The 21,526-nt window shown below is 42.4% G+C and overlaps 2 protein-coding genes across 5 annotated transcripts; one reads left to right on the top strand and one right to left on the bottom strand.

The window, feature by feature from the left end:
* Positions 1 to 4: 4 nt before the first annotated feature.
* Positions 5 to 15,427, top strand: PRPF4 (pre-mRNA processing factor 4). 4 transcript variants are annotated; one of them, XM_036432940.1, is made up of 14 exons: positions 5 to 146; positions 1,080 to 1,257; positions 1,627 to 1,813; positions 4,570 to 4,657; positions 5,071 to 5,150; positions 5,550 to 5,643; positions 6,391 to 6,485; positions 7,491 to 7,549; positions 7,776 to 7,899; positions 9,703 to 9,792; positions 11,761 to 11,883; positions 12,000 to 12,107; positions 12,200 to 12,318; positions 12,798 to 15,427. In XM_036432940.1, exons 1-14 carry the CDS (start codon positions 120 to 122, stop codon positions 12,989 to 12,991), a joined length of 1,566 nt encoding a protein of 521 aa, XP_036288833.1. In that variant the 5' UTR covers positions 5 to 119; the 3' UTR covers positions 12,992 to 15,427. The 4 variants fall into 4 exon arrangements, with proteins under 4 accessions (XP_036288833.1, XP_036288832.1, XP_045435847.1 ...); XM_036432939.1 differs by having other exon boundaries at positions 15 to 146; positions 1,077 to 1,257; XM_045579891.1 differs by having other exon boundaries at positions 33 to 152.
* Positions 15,428 to 19,340: 3,913 nt separating this feature from the next.
* Positions 19,341 to 20,470, bottom strand: RNF183 (ring finger protein 183). The gene is made up of 2 exons (XM_036434237.2): positions 20,451 to 20,470; positions 19,341 to 20,175 (listed from the first exon to the last, which is right to left on the bottom strand). Exons 1-2 carry the CDS (start codon positions 20,468 to 20,470, stop codon positions 19,500 to 19,502), a joined length of 696 nt encoding a protein of 231 aa, XP_036290130.1. The 3' UTR covers positions 19,341 to 19,499.
* Positions 20,471 to 21,526: the final 1,056 nt, after the last annotated feature.

The following is a 21,526-nucleotide window of genomic DNA, read 5'->3' as shown; positions in this document are numbered from 1 at the left end:
TGCGTCGCTCTCGGCCCACTTCCGGTCTGTGACGCAGTTCCGCTCCGCCGGGCGCGCGGTGGATTGTCTGGAAAGCAGAGCCCGGCTTTCGCTGGGGTTTGGCGTCCCCGGAGCCCGGCATGGCTTCTGCACGAGCTTCCTCCACGGTACAGGTCTCAGCTCACCCTGGCAGGGAGCCCCGAGGGGTTTGGGGGTCCCCGCGGGATGGGGCCTGTAGGGATCGGGCTCAGTCAGTGGCGGGCTGAGGAGGAAGGCTGCGAGGCTCCGTCTGGTCTCAGATCGGGGCTTGGTTTCCCTGATGCCTAAGCGTTTTCATGTGCTTTTAAGCTCATGTGCACCTCTTGTTCCGCCGCGAACGGTAAATACGTCTTCCGACCGGTCCACAGACGGAGCTCTGGGAGGGAGAGCGTCCTGGCCAAGACTTCCTTCTGTGTCAGACTTCTTCACTGTAATGAGGCCTCCTAACTGTGCTGCCTCTGTGCTGCCTCTCGTCTGAGAACATGCCCCCTTGACATCGGGTTGGTTATTTCAGTCTCCCTTTATATTGCCCCTGCGATGAGCAGTAGCCCTGGGAGGTTCCTAAAACCCAAGAAGAGATTGCACTCCAACCAGATGAATTAAACATGTCCCAAAGCAAACCTTGGATAGGAAAATCGCCAAGAGACACTTGGTAGTTTTATCCACCTCTTCCTGCCTGAGATGCTGAACAGCTCCTCCTCCCTCCCCATCAGTGGACACTTTTTTTTTTTTTTTAACTCACCCAAGGACGTTTTTCCCCATTCATTTTTAGAAAGAGTGTACGGGAGGGAGCGAGAGAGAGAAACATCAGTGTGAGAGAGACATCTGGTTGTCTCCCGCACTTGCCTGACTAGGGCCAGAATTTAATCTGCCACCCAGGAATGGGCCCTTGGCGGGGAATCGAAACCCAGACCCTTTGGCAGGCAGACGTCTACCGAAGTGCCCTCCGTGTTCTTTCCTTTAGGGAGGAAATATAACTCAGGATGAGCTTTATTCTTTAGGGAAGCCTAATAAGTGGCTAAGATTAAGCCTTAAATTAACCCGGGCCTTTGATTTAGCAGGCAACCAAAACTAAGGCACCCGATGACTTAGTCGCGCCTGTCGTGAAGAAACCACACATCTATTATGGAAGTTTGGAAGAGAAGGAGAGGGAGCGTCTGGCCAAAGGAGAATCTGGGATTCTAGGAAAAGAAGGACTTAAAGCAGGAATTGAAGCGGGAAATATTAACATAACTTCTGGTAAGATGCGAATTGTGGGTCTCTCTCTATCTTTTAGTGCTCCAATTTTCTTCAATGAATGCCTTCTTAAACTTAGATACCACTTGTTTTTTAGTGTCAACATTTTTCTGTTTTTAAACTGATGCCTTTCTATGTCAGTAACTAGTGGTCCATTATATTTTTAAAATTAATTTGTAATGTTAAATTGTGGAAATGTGTGAAGTGGAAAAATCTTTAATCCTTATTAATTGAGTCTATATCTTTCTAAGAATGTAAAACTACAGCCCAGTGCTGTCTAATATAATACAATGCACCCTCTCTAATCTGGGACATTTTCCCTATTTGAAGAAAATCTGATGATTATGCTGATGTTGCCTGTTCTTTTTATAGGGGAAGTGTTTGAAATTGAAGAGCACATAAGTGAGCGACAGGCCGAAGTGTTAGCCGAGTTTGAGAGAAGGAAGCGAGCCCGGCAAATCAACGTTTCCACAGACGACTCAGAGGTCAAGGCTTGCCTGAGAGCCTTGGGGGAGCCTATCACGCTTTTTGGAGAGGGTCCTGCTGAAAGAAGAGAAAGGTGCCCTTTCTAATTATTTTTTTCTCTTTCAACCACAGGGTTCTACGGTAGTTCCAAATTTCAGTTGTTATTTATAGCAAAAACTTGAATAGAATGTCTCAGTTATTGTTGGTTTTTTTAAACTATATTTTATTGGTTTTTTACAGAGAGGAAGGGAGAGGGATAGAGAGCTAGAAACATCGATGAGAAACATCGACCAGCTGCCTCCTGCACACCCCCTACTGGGGATGTACCTGCAACCAAGGTGCATGCCCTTGACCAGAATCGAACTTGGGACCCTTCAGTCCGCAGAGTGAGGCTCTATCAACTGAGCCAAGCCGGTTTCGGCTCAGTTATTATTAATATTTTAAGTTGTGTTTGCCGAAACCGGTTTGGCTCAATGGATAGAGCGTTGGTCTGCGGACTGAAAGGTCCCAGGTTCGATTCCGGTCAAGGGCATGTACATTGGTTGTGGGCACATCCCCAGTGGGGGGTGTGCAGGAGGCAGCTGGTCGATGTTTCTCTCTCGTCAACGTTTCTAGCTCTCTATCCCTCTGTCTTCCTCTCTGTAAAAAATCAATAAAGTATATATTAAAAAAAAAAAAGAATATTTTAAGTTGTGTTTAGGTAGTTTAACCCATAACCCAAGTCTAAGGCCAATTTTTACTCCACTACTAATTTTTCTTTATAAACTGTGAAGAGAGTGTTAACATGCTGTCTTTTACTCTCCTCTCCTTTCCCCAATGTGGAATTTTGAGTTGGATAAACATTTGTAGTGAAACTTTGAAAATTTAGACAACAAATGCATTCCTTGTCAGTGACATAAAAACAGCAATTTTCAATTTATCTCACAGTGCACAGGTATAGACATAAACTAATTACTAAAATTTAATGGCACATCAAAAAATGTATTTTTTGTCAATCTGACAAAGGAAAGATAGGTATAATTTTGATTCATTCATATTAGACAGCTATTGTTGTGTTGGCTGTTATCATTTTTTTTAAAATACATTTTATTGATATTTTACAGAGAGGAAGGGAGAGAGATAGAGAGCTAGAAATGTCAATGAGAGAGAAACATCAACCAGCTGCCTCTTGCACATCCCCTACCGGGAATGTGCCAGCAACCAAGGTACATGCCCTTGACCGGAATCGAACCTGAGACCTTTCAGTCCGCAGACCGACGCTCTACCACTGAGCCAAACCAGTTTCAGCTATCATTTTTTTATTTGACAATTTAAGAGAAAAGAGGTTAGTGCCCCTGACGAAATATTGAATAGTCAGGTATTGCGTGTTTTAAAAATTCTTGTGGCGCACTGGTTGAAAATTGCTGATATAAAACATAGTAAGTGGGTTTGGGATATTATTGAAAAGGAGCACTGTCCTTAGATAATTCTCTTGTGATTTTCAAGTTGCAAAGTCTCTCAGTGACAGGCTAGCTATGTGGTTAGGGAGTCCTCTTTTTGTCTTTCTATTCACTGTCCTATCTCCCTATCTTTTTTTTTTTCTTGGTTTGCATAGTTTGTGTTTTTAATCACTTTAAAACCTATAACTTTATCTGGGATTCATTAAATATAACAAACAATGCTGGGCCTGTTTGAACTCCAAGGGAATAAAACCACTTTTCTTATAGCCATGCCGAACTGTTTGTGATTGCAAGCTCAGCATGCTTTCCTTACCTCCAGATCTTTACTTTTGTTGAACCCTCTGCTTCAGCAATCCTCTTGCATTCTTGACCAATTGACCTGAATAAATGAAGACTCAGATTAGGTAAATACTTCCTCTATTAAGCCTTCCCTGATCCTTCCTCCAAAGCCTAGGTTAGGTGCCCCTTTGTATATATTGATTTCAGAGAGGAAGTAAGAGAGAGAAGGAAGAGAGAGAAACATCAGTGATGAGAAAGAATCCCTGATCAGCTGCCTCCAGCACGTTCCCCACTGGGGATCAAGCCTGCAACCTAGACAAGCGCCCCCAAACAGAATTGAACCTGGGATCCTCCAGTCTGCAGTCCAACGCCCTATATACCGAGCCAAACCAGCTAGGGTGGTACTTATGTTCCCCCTTAGCATCCTGTAATTACCACTGTATTAATAATTAATACTGTGGCCGTAGCTGGTTTGGCTCAGTGGTAGAGCCAAAAGTCTGGACTGAAAGGTCCCAGGTTCGATTCCCGTCAAGGGCATGTACATTGGTTGCAGGTACATCCCCGGTAGGGGGTGTGCAAGAGGCAGCTGGTCAATGTTTCTCTCTCATTGATGGTTCTAGCTCTCTATCTCCCTTCCTCCTCTCTGTAAAAAATCAATAAAATATATTTTTTTTTAAAAAAGAAATAAATCACGATTTGAAACAAACATAAAAATAATTAATACAGTGTTCTATAGTTCCTGTTACTTTGTCCCCCTCCCACTTCACCCCCAAGACTATGCTACTTGAAATAACAAACTTTTCTTTGTCTTTGTTATATATTTAGCACCTTAGTATCTGGCACATGTGACATTGAATGAGGGTTGGCTGTTTGCACAGACCAGGTGGTAACTGTGGTGGAACTATATAGTTAACTCCAAATTGACTAGGGTAATTACTTATGGTTCATCTTAGGGTATTTTGAAGATTGAGTGAAGGAAACCACACTAGAAATGTAGGCATGACCTCTTGAATCTCAAAGCAGGTTGCTTGAGTTTGAATGGTGAAAGAATGGAAGAAGCTTACTCCCTTCTTAGATATACTTTTTCAAATTTTTATCTCAGTTCTGTTTAAATTTCAATCTCTTGTTACAGGTTAAGAAATATCCTCTCAGTGGTCGGTACCGATGCCTTAAAAAAAACTAAAAAAGATGATGAGAAATCTAAGAAGTCCAAAGAAGAGGTAAAATATGTCTTTCCCTTCGTAATGTAAACATGAAGGAGATGAGGGGAGAGTTTTCTCATGTTAAGTTTTCAGTAGTTTGCTTTGCTAAAATTGGGGGTAGGAGGGTTGAAGACTCCACTTTTCAGGGATAGTTGTTGGCAATAATTTATGGTTTCTGTGTAGATAAAATGGAAATGAGTGAGTTTCTCATTCAGGAAAGAACTATAGCATTCCTGGTGTAACTTTTAACAGGGAACCAGAAGCCATCTAACAAGACCTCACAGAAAGAAACAGTAGAAAGCACATGTCTGATTTCATCCTATTACTGAACTAAGTCACCTTTATTCTGGACAGTTAAAATAGGGAATTGACAGCTACAGTGGGGCAGGAATGCTCAGACTTAATATTTCTTTTCTTAATTTAATTTCCAGTATCACCAAACCTGGTACCATGAAGGACCACACACTCTGAAGGTTGCTAGACTATGGATTGCTAATTATTCACTGCCCAGGTGAGGAGAGCCTCCAAAACAGTGGTTCTCAACCTTCCTAATGCCTCGACCCTTTAATACAGTTCCTCATGTTGTGGTGACTTCCAACCATAAAATTATTTTTGTTGCTACTTCATAACTGTAATTTTGCTACTGTTAATGAATCATAATGTAAATATCTGATATGCAGAATGTCTTAGGTGACCCCTGAAAGGGTCGTTCAAACCCCAAAGGGGTCGTGACCCACAGGTTGAAAACTACTGCTCTAAAAGGAGGAAGATGATGATTCTTGTTTCCTCTCAGGGACGGAGTACCTGCTTTAGAATGACTGGTTGTTAAATGAAATTGAGTGTAAGATACTTGTGTAAACCCCTTGTGTGAAACGCATTTACTCTCTTGATGGTAATGTTTATATCACAGGGCAATGAAACGCTTGGAAGAGGCCCGTCTCCATAAAGAGATTCCTGAAACAACGAGGACCTCCCAGATGCAAGAGCTGCACAAATCTCTCCGGGTACGATGCTGTCAGCAGTTGTTCAATATCTTAAAGCTTCTTAAATTTTTATTAGATTTTCCCTTTTGACCCACCTCTAAGAGGGTAAAGGCAGCTGGATTTATTCCTCCCTGCTAACACTGTTGCCATCTGTTTAGATGGCAGGAACCTACTGTACTTTGTACTTAGCAGAGGCCTGTGATTCTGCTCTTGAATTCTTCCCTATAGGGTGTCAAAATTGTACTGTAGATCTTTCCATGGTTTTCTTCTTTTTATTTAGCTGACAGTAGGGCTAGTGATATTAAGATATAGAAGACCGCCGGAACCGGTTTGGCTCACAGGTGGAGCGTCGGTCTGCGGACTGGGGGGTCCCGGGTTCGATTCCGGTCGGGGGCATGTGCATTGGTTGCAGGCACATCCCCAGTAGGGGGTGTGCAGGAGGCGGCTGGTCGGTGTTTCTCATCGACGTTTCTGGCTCTCTGCCTCTCTCCCTTCCTCTCTGTGAAAAATCAATAAAATATATTTTTTTAAAAAAAAGACAAGTGAGTAAAATTAAATAAATAAAAGATATAGAAGACGATGTGCTGCAGTTTGAGATATGCATTGACGCATTCATTCATCCATATAAGTATCTCCTAACCAAAAATAAAAGTAGTATAAAAGAGTCTTGGGTTATATTAAAACTGTGAAGTTGCTTTGTTATAGTGGAAAAACCAACTCCTGGGTTAGTCTATTAATTAATGATCATTGTATTTTTTTTTTTTTAAGTCTTTGAATAATTTCTGCAGTCAGATTGGGGATGATCGGCCTATCTCCTACTGTCACTTTAGTCCCAATTCCAAAATGCTGGCTACAGCTTGTTGGTAAGTTAAGTTTTACAGTGACTTTTTTTTTTTTTTCCTAAATAAGGAATAGGTTTAGGGAAAAAGTTAGCATGTCTTAGATGTCTATTTCTGTGTTACCCTCTTGCTCTGCTTCTCGTGATCACACCAGACTAGAGATGCTACTGCTCTACCCGTTTGTTACACAGTAAAGACTTTGTGAACAGTTCTTAGTGTTCACAAGGGACCCAGAGATCATGACATGTAGCAGTATGTTCTTGACACTAGTATTTTGGAGCATGTCATGGGGTGAGCTATCTTTATTTTTATTTTCTACTTACTACCATATTTGCATAAAATCTTTAGGATGTGATAACTTGTTTTGTTCTATTTAGTTATTTTTTGTGGGACATGGCCCACTAGATATAAGAGGGGAAACTTCCTTACATTGTATGCACAGGAACTACTTGACTAGGCAGCAGTTAGTTCAGGAGAAAGCCGAGGACCTACACAGATACCTCCAACTCTCCAAGCCTCAGTTACCTTCATTATAAAGCAGAAGTTATCATTCCTATTTTACATACCTCACAGGTCTGTTAATAAGGATCATTTGAGATGATAGAAATAAAAGTAACGGTGGGAAATTTCCTGAAAAGTCTTTTCAAAAAATTTTTTTAAAAGAGGTCTGAAAAAAGTTACGTATTTTATAAGCAGCAAAATGCCATTCATATTTAAGGAGATAGTATCATTATTAATGCTATTATTATTATTGGATAATTTAATTTGTCCTACCTTCCCTCACAAATTGACCCAAAAGTTCAGGAGAATCACAACTTGTATGTATTAATTATAGTCCAGTAGAGGCTTCTAGTTGCATGAGAGCTAAATGAAGCTTTCTTCTATAACACTTCAAATAAAAAGACTTTCATTCTTTTTCTGTCTGCCACTGTAAAGTATATTGGGGGTGAAAAGAGACTGTGATGTTACCAAGGTACCTTTTCTTCCCAGACCAACCCTGGCTGAGATGCTTTCCTTTGTATTTGATAGGAGTGGGCTTTGCAAGCTCTGGTCTGTTCCTGATTGCAACCTCCTTCACACTCTTCGAGGTGAGTTAGAATGTGTTTTTCACATTCTTAAGTCTTTTTTGTGTTTTACTCCTATTAATGTGCTTTAAATATTAGTTTAAATTGAAATAATTTATTTTTAAAATAATTGAATGCTTTAATACTTTATATGTCTTTATTTCCCTTATACCTACATTTTTCATCATAGTCTGTATTTGCACATAATGGGGAAGGAACCCTTTAACTTTCATCTCTTACCCTCCTTCAGGCCATAACACAAATGTAGGAGCAGTTGTGTTCCATCCAAAATCCACTGTTTCCTTGGACCAAAAAGATGTCAATTTGGCCTCTTGTGCTGCTGATGGTTCTGTGAAACTTTGGAGCCTTGACAGGTGACTATTACTGTTTTCTCTATATTGAAATCACTGAAATAAATAGTTGATTGGTTGGCTCTTAGGACCCAAAAATCTGACATTTAACCCCAGAGTACTCTAAGAGTCAAGGAAACTTGTTATGAAAATAGAATAGAGCCCAGCTAGTGTGGCTTAATGGTTGAGCATTGACATATGAACCAGGAAGTCACGGTTCAATTCTCGGTCAGGGCACATGCCTGGGCTGCATGCTCAGTCCTCAGTGTGAGGCATGCAGGAGGCAGCTTATCAGTGATTCTCTCTCGTCATTGACGTTTCTATCTTTTCCTCTCCCTTCTTCTCTGAAATAAAAAATACATTTTTTTAAAAAATAGAGTATTTTTCTTACTCCTTTTCTCATCAGAGTTGTGTCAGGCTTTTTCTTGTCAACTGTAGAACTTGATTTTTGCCTCTAACATAGTGGCCACTTTTTCCTGGCTCCATTACTCTGGAAAGATCATTTTACCTCCTATGCAGTATACTGATACTGAAGAAATGCAGTATTTGGTAGATTGACTAAAGATAACATTCTGACAACATGTTGGTTCTTAGCAAACAGCCACCGGGGAGGGGAAGTGAGGTTCTGTCTGGCAGTATTGCTAAGAAAGTGATGTCTTCCTTCACCTAGACCGTATTTTCCAGTTATAACAGTTGTTTTAAATGTGTTTATGAATATTGTTTTTCAAGGAAATTTTGGGAGCATGTTGTTAGCCAAAAGACATCTGAATCCAATTTCTTAGTTTTCTTTCCTTAGGAAAGTACATAAGGCTTTTGTAAAGAGTTAATTGCTGTCTCCACTTCTTATCAGACAGGCTCTTACGTATGAGCACAGCAGGTTTTAATTGGCTTTGGTAATGCTCAGCAATATCTGTTCCCCTAGGACTTGGATTGCTTCTATGTATGCACACTGACAAAGTTCTCTTTTTAGTTGTCCTCTTAGGGTTCCTGTTTATTTTCTTCACTAGTGTCTCAGATCTTCCTTCTGTAGTTACTGGGTAATAAAATTTAAGGGCCACCCAAAGGAAACTAAGCCTCTATGTATTTAGGAGTTCCTTTTTCTCTGTGGATCCTTGAACAAGCTGAAGTTTGAGATTTGTATGTAATTCATTTGCACCAAAACTGCTTGATTTTTGTAGCCTCACACCTCTATTAAAGTATGTTTTCTTGCCGAAACCGGTTTGGCTCAGTGGATAGAGTGTTGGCCTGGCGACTGAAAGGTCCCAGGTTCGATTCCAATCAAAGGCATGTATCTTGGTTGCGGACACATCCCCAGTAAGGGATGTGCAAGAGGGAACTGATCGATGATTCTCTCTCATTGATGTTTCTAACTCTCTATCCCTCTCTTCCTCTCTGTAAAAAAATCAATAAAATATATTTAAATAAATAAATAAATAAAATAAAGTATGTTTTCTTCCTAGAATCTCAGTATTACCTTGGTGCAGAGAAACTATTTTGCTTATCTTTTATTTTCTTTAATTCTAAGAGATATAGCCTTCAGAGTTTAACAATTCTGAAGGCTATAGTGAATTCAGGTAGAAGGAGTGTTTCTTAATGGTTTAGGCAGTTTTTCCCTGTGGTAGGTGAAGTCCAAAATCTTTTAAAACCTTAAGAAGTGACAAATTCTTGTTAGACCTAAAGTTTTAACAAATTACAAGTGTGTTTACAATTTGGCTTCTCAAATTATACAAAGTTGGAGAATCTGTATGCAACTCTTAATAAATTCAATGAATATTTATTTACATGCATATAGAAGAGTTTACTCACATGTATTTGATTTCTTTTCAGTGATGAACCAGTGGCAGATATTGAAGGCCATACAGTACGTGTGGCCCGTGTAATGTGGCATCCATCAGGACGTTTCTTGGGTACCACCTGGTAAGCTTTCCTATCCTATTGTTCTGTCTGTACTAACGGCCTGGCCTGCACCCTCTCGCAATCTGGGACCCCTCGGGGGATGTCAGAGAGCCAGTTTCTACCTGATCCCTGCAGGCCAGGCTGAGGGATCCCACCGGTGCACGAATCTGTGCATCCCTCTAGTATGCATATAAGATGGTTAATCTCTTCTCTCCCTCCCCACTTCCCTCTGAGATTCATCAGTCTGTTCCATGTTTTTATGCCTGTGGTTTCTGCTCCTGCATTGAGCATCTGCCCCCTGGTGGTCAGTGTGCATCATAGATGCCAGACGGGCTTAGGCTTTTATATATATAGATGGGCTTATCACATCTTATTAATCCTTTATGGTTAACTGCCAAGTACATTTTTAGAACAGAGATCTTAAAGGATTTTATTGGATGTCAGTGAATCAGAATAGAATATATTATGTAGTTAGAGGTAAATGTATTTGCTCTTATATTGCAGCATACTTCTTGTTGCCAGGAAGTAAATTTTAAAGTCACTAGTTGTCCAGAAAACTAAAATTTTCACTTTCTTGACCAACACTAGAGGTGTGTGTATTTTATTTTCTTTATGTTTGTTGTTTTGGGGTGTTGGTTTTGTTTTTTTTGTTTTTTTTTGGGGGGGGGGGGGTTTTGCATTATAACCTCTCTGCTTACAAATTGGTTTCCCTTTCCAGTTCTGTAAGTTTAATGAAGACTGGTACACATTGTTTGTATGTATGAGCAGTTCCTTTTTCTTGCTGAGAAGTAATCAGTTGTATTATTGAGCCATAGCTTATTTATCCATTTTCCTATTGATGGACAGTTAGGCTGTTTCCAGGTTTTGGCTAGTCAGAATAAAGCTGCCATAAACATCTTTGGACAAGACTTTTTGTAGACATGCTTTTCTTTTCTTTTTCTTAAATAAATACCTACAAATGCAAATGCTAGGTCATAGGGTACATGTGTATTTAACTTTTGAAAAACTTTCATGGGGTTTTCTAAAACGGTTGCACCATTTGAAAAACTTTCACGGGGTTTTCTAAAACGGTTGTACCATTTTATATTCCCAGAATTCTGATTGCTTCACCTCCTTGCCAACAGTTGGTTTTGTCAGTCTTGTTGTTCCTCCCAAAATAGCAAATGTATAGTAAAACTTCGTGGTTTTCATTTTTTTACTTTAATGACTATTTGTTATATGCTTACTACCATTTGTATATTCTCCTTAGTGTAGTTTTCAGGTGCTTTATTCCGTTTTTAAAATGTATGGCTTTTTTTCTGTCTTTATTTCCATGTACACAAACAGTTCTACCACTATTTATTGGAGAGACTTTCCTTTCCTTGACACCCCTATTGAAAATCATTTGACCATATATGAGTGGGTCTATTTCTTTTCTTTCTTTTCTACTCCATTGATTTGTCTATGATTGATTTTTGTATCCCCAACATGAACTTAGGGCACAGTAAATAAATCAACACTTGATGAATGAAAGAACATAAAAGTGGAATTGGGGAAGAAGGCAACAGAGTCTTTGCTGAGCCATTCTTAGGGAATTCTGTTCTTAAAATAGCCACTGAAAAAGGTTTATTAGAAGTCAAAATAAGACAGATATGCTTAGTTATTAAGACACTAGAGGCCCAATGCACGAAATTTGTACAAGGGCCTTGGCCCCTGCAACTGCAGCAGCCACTCTGCCTCAGTCCCCACACACAGCCATGGCTGGGGATCTCTGCCACCTCTGCCTGTGCCCCTGTCCTCCGCGGCTTTGTCCAGAAGGAAGGACATCTGGAAGGATGTCTGGTCTAATTAGCATATTATGTTTTTATTATTATAGATTGCTTATATCAGAAAATAATTTGTTTTATAAGTAGTTGCAGAAGCATAACTGAAGCTATAACTAATAATAATACCTTGCACATTGTAGAAAAAAATATATGCTGGCTAAATATTTGTGTGTTGTTTTTTTAGCTATGACCGCTCATGGCGCTTATGGGATTTGGAAGCTCAAGAGGAGATCCTGCATCAGGAAGGCCACAGCATGGGTGTGTATGACATTGCCTTCCATCAAGATGGCTCTTTGGCTGGCACTGGGTAAGGCTTTTTCCACAGGGGCAGGGGCATGGCAGCACAGCAGTCTCATCTCTTATGTATAGCTGCTTCCCCTGAGAACTGGATTCACAATGTTCATTTGTAAATTATTTTATCAGGGGACTGGATGCATTTGGTCGAGTTTGGGACCTGCGTACAGGACGTTGTATCATGTTCCTAGAAGGGCACCTGAAGGAAATCTATGGAATAAATTTCTCCCCCAATGGGTAAAATAAGCTCATTGAATGATGGGGTGCAGAGGGTTCTTGGTCAGGAAGTACTCCTTGTTTCTAACTTTGATGCTGCATCTGATCCACAGCTACCACATTGCAACTGGCAGTGGTGACAACACCTGCAAAGTATGGGACCTTCGACAGCGGCGCTGCATCTATACCATCCCTGCCCATCAAAACTTAGTGACCGGTGTCAAGTTTGAGCGTAAGCTTTCCTCCTGTTTTAGAATAATGAGATGCACTTTCATGGAATTGAGGCCAGGCTGTAGCTTAGCTTGGAGGTGGAACAGGAGAGAATTTGGACTCTGTTGAAGAAGCAAATTATAATTTCCTCCCCTCTACTTTCAGACAGAACTATGGCACAGCATGCTTGTTGCTAGGAAGTAAAAGACTTCATGAGTGCTTTGCTGCATCTTTTTCTCCATGGAAATCCTAAGCGCCAAATCCTTAATTCTGAACAGGCTGTTGAAAGAGCCAAAAATCCTTAATGTTATTTCCCTAATTTTCCCTATAGTTGTGGCTTTTTCCTGGAGACCTGGTAGGAATATAGATCAGTGTTGGGTTTTTTTGAATGTAGAAATACCTTCTTTTTTGAAATAGTATATTCTAGAAGATTTTTGTGCTTTTCTAAAGCTCTTTTGAATACTTACATTCCTAAGCAACTCCCCTTTTTTTCTCTTGTAGCTATCCACGGGAATTTCTTGCTCACCGGTGCCTATGATAACACAGCCAAGATCTGGACCCATCCAGGCTGGTCCCCACTGAAGACTTTGGCTGGCCATGAAGGCAAAGTGATGGGCCTAGACATTTCTTCTGATGGGCAGCTTATAGCCACTTGCTCTTATGACAGGACCTTCAAGCTCTGGATGGCTGAATAGACACCACAGAAAAAGGACACCAACCTCAAGCTCTCCCTTAAGAGCCATTTTGTTCCATCACGTTTGTTGCCACTTACCATGTATAGACCCTCAGTAGATTGGATTTCTATTTTGGCCCCCACCTCAAGCAGACAGCCCAGTTCCTGGGTGCTGGTGAACCCCTTTCATGCTTGAATTTTAATATCATCTTCAAGCCCTGCCAGTAACTATGTAGACAATTGTGTTTATTAATCTTTTGTTTGAATACCCTATTGCCTTCCTCATAGCACTCGGGATTGTGGCTAGCTCCATTTTTAATTCTTGAAAGTTGGCTTTCTATTACATGGTACATGCTTCAGGACTACTTGTGACCCAGGGAGCAAGGTGGCTGGACTGCAGTCTGGGAGCCCTCAGGTAGAGGCACATCTCACCACATACTGGTTAAGTAATGCCTGACAGCGAGAACCTTTCCTCTGCCCTGAAAATGGGAGGTGAAGAGGTCGCCCCATAGCGATGCTCAGAGTAATGCAGTAAAGAAGATTTTACCTCTTCCTTTGATTTCACTTGGAATAGTACCTGCCTCAGGGAGCTTCAGGAAGCTCAGAACTGAACATTTGCCTTGTTGGAAAATGTCTTCTATTTTTCTTTGATGTTTGGCATCCTTCGTGTTACCCCAAAGCCAGACCATTGTGTCAAGATTCAATGAAATGTTTAGAAAGCTAACATGATGTCTCTATTGTGCAAACTCCTTTTTATTGGTTATTTAAAGGATATACCCTTCATAAAGGTAACTCTGGAAAAAATCCCAAAAGGGTATTACTAAACATCAACTTTGACTTTTTTTCTTTATTACATATTTGCTACAGAGTAAAATCCTATTATAAAAACTATACTTCAAATAATTATTTTGCATAGTTAAGTCTTTTCTGAATCTCAGCCTTTGGTCCATCAAAGTCCCTCATTTTTGGTTTGAGATACAACATGTGCTCTCAAATATGATTACTCCAATTTCTCTCCCTTTAGTAAGCACTCTGTTAATCATTTTTAAAAAATAGAGGGCTATTGCATTGTGCGCCAAACTACCAGTGAACTATATAGTATCTGGACTCTCTTACTCATTGGCTATCCAGCTATTGCCTTCACCTTTTTTCACCCCAAATATACAATCACTGAACTCTGAAAGTACACAGTAAATTCATTCAAAAATATAGGAATTTAGAAGATTGTATATAGAGCATTCAAGGAGGGCTTGTATGATGGCTTCTCCTTGAAGTGTTGAACACACTTTACTTGCTATTCCATAGCGGCTTAGTATAGCTTGTCCAACTCTATTCTTCAAGCTGTGATTGTGTGATATGTAGCTAAATATTGTGTTTAATCTGGTTTCAGTTATAATCAAATGTTGCATATCCTGTGTACTTACTTGTTAAGCTTCTGAGTTCTCAACCCTGCTCTCTGTTGGGTACTGCACTATGGTTTAAGTATAAAGGGACACTATTTCCTCCATAATTGGCCATGGAAAAAAAATTATTTTCAATATTATCTTTGTAGTATGTGTAAACTAATAATGAACATTAGTGTATTAGCGTGTAGTTTGGACATAATGTTAAAATTTTAAGTTTTTCAAGTTTAAATTCTGTTCCATTAACCTTGACTTTGGGATTGGGGAGACCAAGGGATTTAGAGGCGGCAATTGAGTGAAACATTTTATCTAAGTCTTTGGCAAAACAAGTGTCTTGTGGAATATACATTTCTTCACTGGAAATGTAAGAAAGGGGTGAGCTGAGGAACATAAACCCAGTGTGGCATTTTGTGATAATGGTGAGATAAATATAGCCACCACTTAACAGGATACTCTCTGGCTAGACATTGCACCAGGCACATTCCAACATCTCATTTAATCCTCAGAATCTTAGGAGTTTTCTTTTTACAAACAAAACTAAGCTCAAAGAAGTTAAGTGACTTGCTCAAGGTTACCCATTTAGTGTTGGACCCCGATCTGTCTCTGTAGGACCTTATGAAGAGACTTCATAAGGTTGTATTGACTGTTGGCAACACGGCCAAAGACCAGTCCAGCCAGCATGGCTTGTGCACAGCTTTAACCATTCCACCTTTTATACTGCCCTTGGACAAATCACTGCGTCTCTTCCTCTGACTTCATGCCAAAGGGAGTAATACTTTCACCACTTCTACCTCCTGAACCTATGAGGAGCCTCTAGTGTTATCCAATAGGAAACTTTGCATGTTAAAATAGGTAATATTTTGTTCTGCAGAACTATCTAGCATTGTAGCATGTCTGACCTCTAGGGTACTAAAAATCAGAAGCACAACCCACTCACTTCATTGGTATATCAGGTAGTCCCAGACATTTTCAGAGGCCCCTTATTGGATGGCATTGCCTCAAGGTTGGAACTACTAAGTGTGGGAATAGGAGACACTAATGTTTCCCTATCTCCCAAAACATGTAAACCAATGTATTACTTGGATGGCCTATAAGCCACCTCAAGAGTATAATTCTTATTTTGACTGAAAGTCCTCCACAACTTACTGGCTGGGTGACCTTGAACAAAGTAGCTAAACATGGAGCCTCGGTTTGGCCTGTGAGTGGGGATGAAGTTTACTTTAGAGCAGTAGGCTGTAGTGCAGAGGCAGGTGTTCCTTCCTGGACTTCTCCATCTCCTCCCCTGTTCCTCTTGGCTCTGAGAACATGCTGAGCTTCTTGCCTGCCACAAGGTTAAGGAGCAAGGAGGTGTCAAGAAGTGAAGGCAGCCGAAACCGGTTTGACTCAATGGATAGAGGGTCGGCTTGGGGAATGAAAGGTCCCAGGTTCAATTCCGGTCAAGGGCATATACCTTGGTTGCGGGCATATCCCCAGTAGGGGGTGTGCAAGAGGCAGCTGATCGATGATTCTCTCATCGATGTTTCTAACTATCTCCCTTCCTCTCTGACAAATTCAATAAAATATATTTTTTAAATAAATAAAAAATTAGTTTAAAAAAAAAAAAGTGAAGGCAGCTGAAACCGGTTTGGCTCAATGGATAGAGCGTCAGCCTGCAGACTGAAAGGTCCCAGATTCGATTCCGGTCAAGGGCATGTACCTTGGTTGTGGGCACATCCTCAGTAGGGGGTGTGCAAGAGGCAGCTGATCGATGATTCTCATCGATGTTTCTAACTCTATCCCTCTTCTTCTCTGTGAAAAATCATAAAATATATTTTAAAAAAAAAAAGTGTAGGCAGTCAAAACCGGTTTGGCTCAGTGGATAGAGTGTCGACCTGCAGACTGAAAGGTCCCGGGTTTGATTCCGGTCAAAGCATGTACATTGGTTGGGAGTATATCCCTGGTGGGGAGTGTGCAGGAGGCAACTGGTCGATGTTTCTCTCTCATCGATGTTTCTGGCTCTCTATCCCTCTCTCTTTCTCTCTGTAAAAAATCAATAAAATATATTTTAAAAAGAAAAAAAAATGAAGGCAGTGGGGAGAGCTTGAGTCCCAGCCTCAGTGTAATCATCTTTGATGGCACAAATGGAGAGGTAGGTACTAGTCCCCTGGCGGGATACATTGGTGACTTTACAATTTTGTAATGGAGAATTTTTTTCCCCTCTTTTTCTTCACACCTTAAGATTTTGGTTTTATTAAATGTGAAATATATGTCTTGGCTATTTTGTAATATCTTGTATATTAAGACCTCAAGAATTTGTAGAAGCTAATTCCATTAAACTAAAAAATGTTAAACTCAAATAAACCAGCTCAATTTCAGGCATCTGAAAGCTTATTTACCAAAAAAAAGTTAAAATGTTCTATTTTCATAATTGTGATGGTGTTTTAACCACTTTGAAGTTGTTTGAGAGCCCTGGGCCACCAGGCAATACAGACACTGGGGAAGCAGAAACCAGGGTTTAGACACTGCAGAAGTGGCGATGTGTAGTTAAGCAGCAGCCCTGGTGCAACTGAGCATAATCCTTACCAGCATGCTGTTCTCAGAGTGTCAAAGAGAAGGGAGATTAAAAATGGCCACAGAGCAAGTGGATGCTACAGACAAGGTGCCAGGACCAAACTGGAATTTCAACTGAATTACAAAAAAATCATCCTAAACCTAGTGCTCAGAAGGTTTCCTGTGCTGAGTCATTCCCTCACACTGCCATCTTAGGTAGACCTTTGCTCTGCAGGCTGTTTTTTCTGGGGGGTGAAGGGGAGACAGTTGTTCAGTCCTATTGGAAAACATCTTGCCCCCACAGTGTGGAGTTTCTGAAGCCTATTAAAAGACTGAGAATGGCAATTAGCCTCCAGGCAGAAACAATTGCCCCACCCTATTGGACAACCTCACCACACCTGAGGATGACTGCAGGCTCCTTAAGAGTTAATTCAATCAGCTGAGACTGGTTTGGCTCAATGGGTACAACGTGGGCTTGGGGACTGAAAGGTCCCGGGTTTGATTCCGGTCGAGGGCATGTACCTTGGTTGTGGGCATTTCCCCAGTGGGGGGTGTGCTAGAGGCAGCTGATCGATGACTCTCTCTCATTGATGTTTCTAACTCTCTATCTCTCTCCCTTCCTCTCTGTACAAAATCAATAAAATATATTTTTAAAAAAGAGTTAATTCAATCAGTGTATAGACCGAGACTGGTCTTATTTGCCTGATCTCATTAGTCAGAAACAGTGTTTGACATTGTCCTGTAGAGATTGAAAGGCGTAGATTTACCTAACACATAGCCACAAACCCTAACAGGCAGCCAAATGGGCAAAAAACAAAACAAAACAAAAAACCACCCTCCATTAAAGAACAAAAGAATTCTCCAGAAGAACAAATAAATTAAATGGAGATAAGTAACTTACCTAATATGGAGTTTAGAATGATGGTAAAAAATGCTCAACATCATGAGAAAAGATATACTGAATGCAGTCCAAAATATAGGCTGATATAGCACTAATAAAGAACACACTGGGAGGATACACAGATTAGGAAAAGCTGAGGATTGGATCAGTATATTAATATTAGAAGATAGGGTGGGGGGAAAAGTCACTCAATGAGAGAACCAAAAATTAAAAAAAAAACAAAAAAAAAAAACCAGAAACAGGGACTGTTTAATGTACAAAAATTCCTTACCAGGGTGCTGTCCTCTAATTGACCACAACAGGGTACTAATGAGCCTAATCTCTTATTAGGAATGCTATTATCAGACTGCTCATAGAGGGCGCTATGGAGCCAAGTCCCTAACTAGGGTGCTGTTCTCAGAATGCCCACAGAGGGCGCCAATGAGCCTACTTACTAACTAGGATTCTGTTCTCTAGAATGACTACAGGTGGGTACTATTGAGCCTAACTCCTTACTAGGGTGCTGTTCTCTAAATGAATTCTACCTGGTTTTCTTTGGTTCCTAGATTCTGTCATGTAAAAGGAAAACCAGGCTGCCCTGCCTCACAGCCTGGGATGGGAGCTAAGGTTTTCACTCTCTCCAGAGTTTCTGCCTTACTTGTTGAGGCCAGAATTTCAGTGCTTATGGAGGGGGTCAGCTCCATCCTGCACCCAGTCTTCTCGTCAGGATCTCCGCACTCACTAGGAGGAATAAAAACTTTTTCCTCCAAACCCCAGATTTCTTTTGAACTGCTTTCACCTTTAAACTTTCAGACTCTTAACACTCCATAAACCACATTCCCACAGGAGTTTGCCTTCCACCAAAAGCAGGTAATGAGTACACCCTCCCTGCTGGACAGTCTCTCTGCCACCCCTGCATAGCCCTACCCTTCTCTTTCTCTAGTTCGGATAGCAGTGGTCTGCAAACCGTGCAGTTTGCCACTGTTGACTCATGAGTTTGCCGACCTCTGCTAGGGAAAAACACTTAGAAGACATTTTAATAATGTACTAATGTCTTTAACATCAAGTCAAAACTTCTGGGTAAGGGCAATACTTTATGCAGTGGTCGGCAAACTCATTAGTCAACAGAGCAGCAAACCACTGCTCAAGAGCCGAAGTTTGCTGACCACTGGGATATAGCATCAGCTAAATAAGTGAATAAATGAATGAATGAATGCAGACCCTTTTTTACTGGGACTGGGGGCAAGATGAAGAGAAAACTGAAAGGAGACATATTTGCTCACAGAATTGAAGCTCATTCTCCTAGTTTTTTAGCAACACAGTAAAGAGAACAATTTAATAATAATAATTTTTAAAAAGATGGATGAGTTCAAAGCAGCTCCAGTGAGAGATGCAGCTTACTCTTTGGGCTGGCCGAGCTCCCAGAGACAGCCGTGCGACCCCTGGGCACAGCCTGCTCTGTAGCTCTGTGATCACAGATCTGCCTCTAGGCCCTTTCCGGGCCCCGTGGTTCACACCCAGCGGTCTCCTCGCCTCTTCTCCCACTCGTTCGTTTTCAGAGGCTCTCATTATAGTGGGACTCTGTTCCCAGAAGCAAACACGTAGCCCGCCGGATCCGTGGGTTATAAACATGAACAATATGACAAAGACATGAGGCTCTGCAGGCCCGGCATCCACAGTGGCTGAGATGGGCTCGGTGCCTTGTCTGGAGCGGATGCTCACCCCACATTCCAAAGGAACTTCTTGGCCCAAGAGATGAAGAATAAGGACAATAGAGCGGCACCGAAGATGGCAAGCATCAGGTAGGCAAGGATCGGGAGCCCGGGGTCCTGCACACACTGCCTCAGAGTGCGGAAGGTGGGGATGCCATGGGACCCACGGGTGGTGGTGGCAGGGGCCACGGCCTGGGGGCCCTCGGTCTGGCTTCCGGGCTCCCTGTCTATGTCTAGCGTACAGACCTGGAGCTGGCGCAGGAAGCAGCGGCTCTCGGGCTGGGCCTTGAGACAGAGCTGGTGGCCCTCCAGGGTGATGGGGAGGGGCTCCAGGCAGAGCAGGGTGAGCATGGCAGTGTCCGTGGGCAAGTCAGTGACAGGCCGCCCGGAGGCCAGCACGGTGGGCTGGCGGCAGATGGGGCACGGCAGCCCGTGCTGGGCGGGAGTCACCAGGCGGAGGTGGGCCAGGCATTCCACGCAGAAGGAGTGGCAGCAGTCCAGCACTTTGGGAGTGTGGAACGTGTTGTTGAAGGGGTTCCAGCAGACAGGGCACTCGGGCTCCCCGGCCTGCAGCTCAGCCATCCTCAGAGCAGATGCCAGGAGCCCTGGCAAGAGACATCCGGGCAGGAAGAGAAAAGGAGAGAAGGAACACACCTTAAGCTCTGCCCCCCTGTGCGTGGTCCTAGTAGGGTAGTGGTCGGCAAATGGCGGCTCCAGAGCCACATGCGGCTCTTTGGCCCCTTGAGTGCGGGCGTGCACATATACCGTGTTTCCCCGAAAATAAGACATTCTCTGAAAAATAAGACCGAGTGCAACTTTGGGAGAAAAAAATTAATATAAGACACTGTCTTATTTTCGGGGAAACAGGGTAGTGCGATTGAAACTTCGTGGCCCATGGGAAGAAGTCGGTTTTTGGCCTGGGCGAGTCTATTTTGAAGAAGTGGCGTTAGAACACACAGGGGGCCTAAGAGCCACATGTGGCTCGCGAGCCACGGTTTGCCAACCACTGTCCCAGGGTAGAAGTGGTCTGTGGATTGTTAAAAGGTATTATTGGAGAACATTATGTTGAGTGAAATAAGTCAGTCAATGAAAGAAAACACCACACGCCCTCACTCACTTATGGATAATAAAGAACATTATAAACTGATGGACAAAAAGATAGACACGGAGACAGTAAAGCAACAAGCAGACTGTCAAATCACAGCGGGAGGGGAGGGAGATCTGGGGGAGCTAAGAGATCAACCGAAGGACTTGTATGCATGCAGATAAGCATAACCAATGGATGCAAAACTCTGGGGAGGGAGGGCATGTTTGGGAGTGGGTGGGGGAGAATTGGTAAGATATGCACACATGTAATACCTTAATAAAAAAATGAAAAATAAATAAAAATTTTAAAAAAGGGATTATCACCCACATTTCACAGATGAAAAAACTTAGGTTCAAAGAGACGAAGCCATCTGTTCCAGATCACCCAGTCCTAACCTATAGTTAGGTCTGGTGCTTCCATAGTGTCCCTTCTATCGGGGCGAAGGCCCGAGCCACCCCATCGTTAATGAGCTGCCACCCGAGGAGAATGCACGCCAGCCTGGGAAATGGATAAAAGTGCCCCTTACGCTCCCTGTGATTGCCCTTGGCTTCTCAGACTCCAGGGAGGAGGGCAGCCGCAGTCAGCCAGCGGTTTGTGCCAGAGATCTACTGCATCCTTCCCTACTCATCCTTCCCTGCCTGCTGCAGCCTGGCCTCCTCTGGGAACAAATGCCAGGCCTCTATCCCTCCTCCCCCTTGGGGTTCAGGGCCAGCGCCCGCTCTTTTTCCCCTTGACCAGGCGGCTTGGGGGCTCCCCTGCACAGGCCCCTAGGTCAGCCTGGCAGAGCCTCCGCCCAACGTGGCCTCCCCTGGCTCCTCCTCCCTCCCTTTGTCCTGGAAAACCCCCAGGGCACCCACCTGGGCTTCAGTGGGTCAGCAGATTACCCTGATGGCCTGAGGCTCCAATCTCTCCTCTCCCGAACCCACAAAGCTTGGGGAGAGCCTTC

This window comes from Pipistrellus kuhlii, unplaced genomic scaffold (genome assembly GCF_014108245.1).
Source record: "Pipistrellus kuhlii isolate mPipKuh1 unplaced genomic scaffold, mPipKuh1.p scaffold_m20_p_12, whole genome shotgun sequence".
NCBI classification, from domain to species: Eukaryota; Metazoa; Chordata; class Mammalia; order Chiroptera; family Vespertilionidae; genus Pipistrellus; species Pipistrellus kuhlii.
The sequence above is the reverse complement of the archived record's forward strand: the minus strand, read 5'-3'. Positions and strand labels throughout refer to the sequence as shown.

What these genes read in the sequence shown, in the direction of transcription:
- RNF183 (XM_036434237.2), bottom strand. Translation starts at nt 20,470, where the DNA reads ATGTGGCTCTTAGGCCCCCT. An exon ending in ATGTGGCTCTTAGGCCCCCT is followed by an intron (nt 20,176 to 20,450) that starts GTGTGTTCTAAC and finishes CTACCCTACTAG; the next exon opens with GACCACGCACAGGGGGGCAG.
- PRPF4 (XM_045579891.1), top strand. Translation starts at nt 120, where the DNA reads ATGGCTTCTGCACGAGCTTCCTCCACGGTACAG. An exon ending in CCTGCTGAAAGAAGAGAAAG is followed by an intron (nt 1,814 to 4,569) that starts GTGCCCTTTCTA and finishes CTCTTGTTACAG; the next exon opens with GTTAAGAAATATCCTCTCAG. An exon ending in ATGCTGGCTACAGCTTGTTG is followed by an intron (nt 6,486 to 7,490) that starts GTAAGTTAAGTT and finishes TGTATTTGATAG; the next exon opens with GAGTGGGCTTTGCAAGCTCT.